At 26.5% G+C, this 1232-nt stretch overlaps 1 protein-coding gene across 1 annotated transcript in view; it reads right to left on the bottom strand.

The window, feature by feature from the left end:
- Positions 1-1232, bottom strand: part of LOC107654103 (actin-85C-like) — a 7500-nt gene continuing 6268 nt past the window's right edge. The window contains exon 9 of the mRNA XM_016441030.1: positions 1-144. Within this exon, the coding sequence (XP_016296516.1) occupies positions 1-144 (144 nt within the window). The remainder of the gene's footprint in view (positions 145-1232) is intronic.

Here is a 1232-nt window from a genome sequence, read left to right as displayed (position 1 = left end):
TTAGAAGCACTTCCTGTGGACAATGGAGGGTCCGGCCTCCTCGTACTCATCTTTGCTGATCCACATCTGCTGGAAAGTGGACAGGGAAGCTAAGATGGAGCCGCCGATCCAGACAGAGTATTTACGCTCAGGAGGGGCAATCATCTGTAATGGATAAAGGAAAATTTCATGATTTTTAGTCATCACCATCACCATTGTCGATAACAATAATTATCATCATTATCATCATCATTATTTTTATTATTATTATCAACAACAAACAAATCATTACAAATGACAAAACAATAAAACAACATACATTGTGGACATTTTAATAATAATAAAACGCGGCAGCAAGATTAATTTTTAACAAGCCGAAAAGATGGCACGTCACACCTCTGTTTATCAATTTGCACTGGCTACCAGTAGCTAACACTAGCTTCTCTATTCTTTTTGTATTCTATCTGTTTTCTTTTTATTTATTATACAATTAACAAAAAGCAAAAAAAAGGCCTCTAACACTAGCTTGCTCTATTCTTTTTCCATTTTATCTTTTTTCTTTTTATTTATTATATAATTAAAAAAAACCTTGCTACGTGTACTGCGTTGAGGTAACTGAGACTTGTTATAGCACTTGTATATCATTGCTCTTTTGTTGATTTTGATTGCTTTTTAACTAATTGTTATTATTATTCTGTTAATATATCAATAATCCATAATTGCAATAATACAGAAAATACATTATGGATATTTAATTATAACTACTACTACTACTACAACTAATAATAATAATAATAATAACAATCATAATGCATTGTTATTAAAATATTAATAATGCACTTTGTATTATTGCTTTGTGATTTGTAATAGTAATATTTTTCTTATTATTATTAATTTTAATATCCATAATGAGCATAGTATTATAGTTTTGTTTCATTGTTGCAGTCTGATTGTTATTAATTTACTATTGTATCTAGAAATGTAACAGTAATTTAACATCAGTTCTGCATATTAGTTATTGGAGACTTAAACATAACAATAATCTGTACCTGTCATAAAATCATTTAAGTCACAAAACAACTTTGCATAAACAATAATAAAATATTAATAAATATTAATTATAATTATTATTATTAAAACATTAATTTTTCATTCATTATTTTGTATTATTAAAACATTACTTATTTTTCCTTCATTATTTTCTAGACTAATGATTACTTCATTATTTTTTGTGTCCTATATATATTTATTTA

Source organism: Sinocyclocheilus anshuiensis, unplaced genomic scaffold, assembly GCF_001515605.1.
Source record: "Sinocyclocheilus anshuiensis isolate Anshui unplaced genomic scaffold, SAMN03320099.WGS_v1.1 scaffold115, whole genome shotgun sequence".
Taxonomy (NCBI): domain Eukaryota; kingdom Metazoa; phylum Chordata; class Actinopteri; order Cypriniformes; family Cyprinidae; genus Sinocyclocheilus; species Sinocyclocheilus anshuiensis.
The sequence above is the reverse complement of the archived record's forward strand: the minus strand, read 5'-3'. Positions and strand labels throughout refer to the sequence as shown.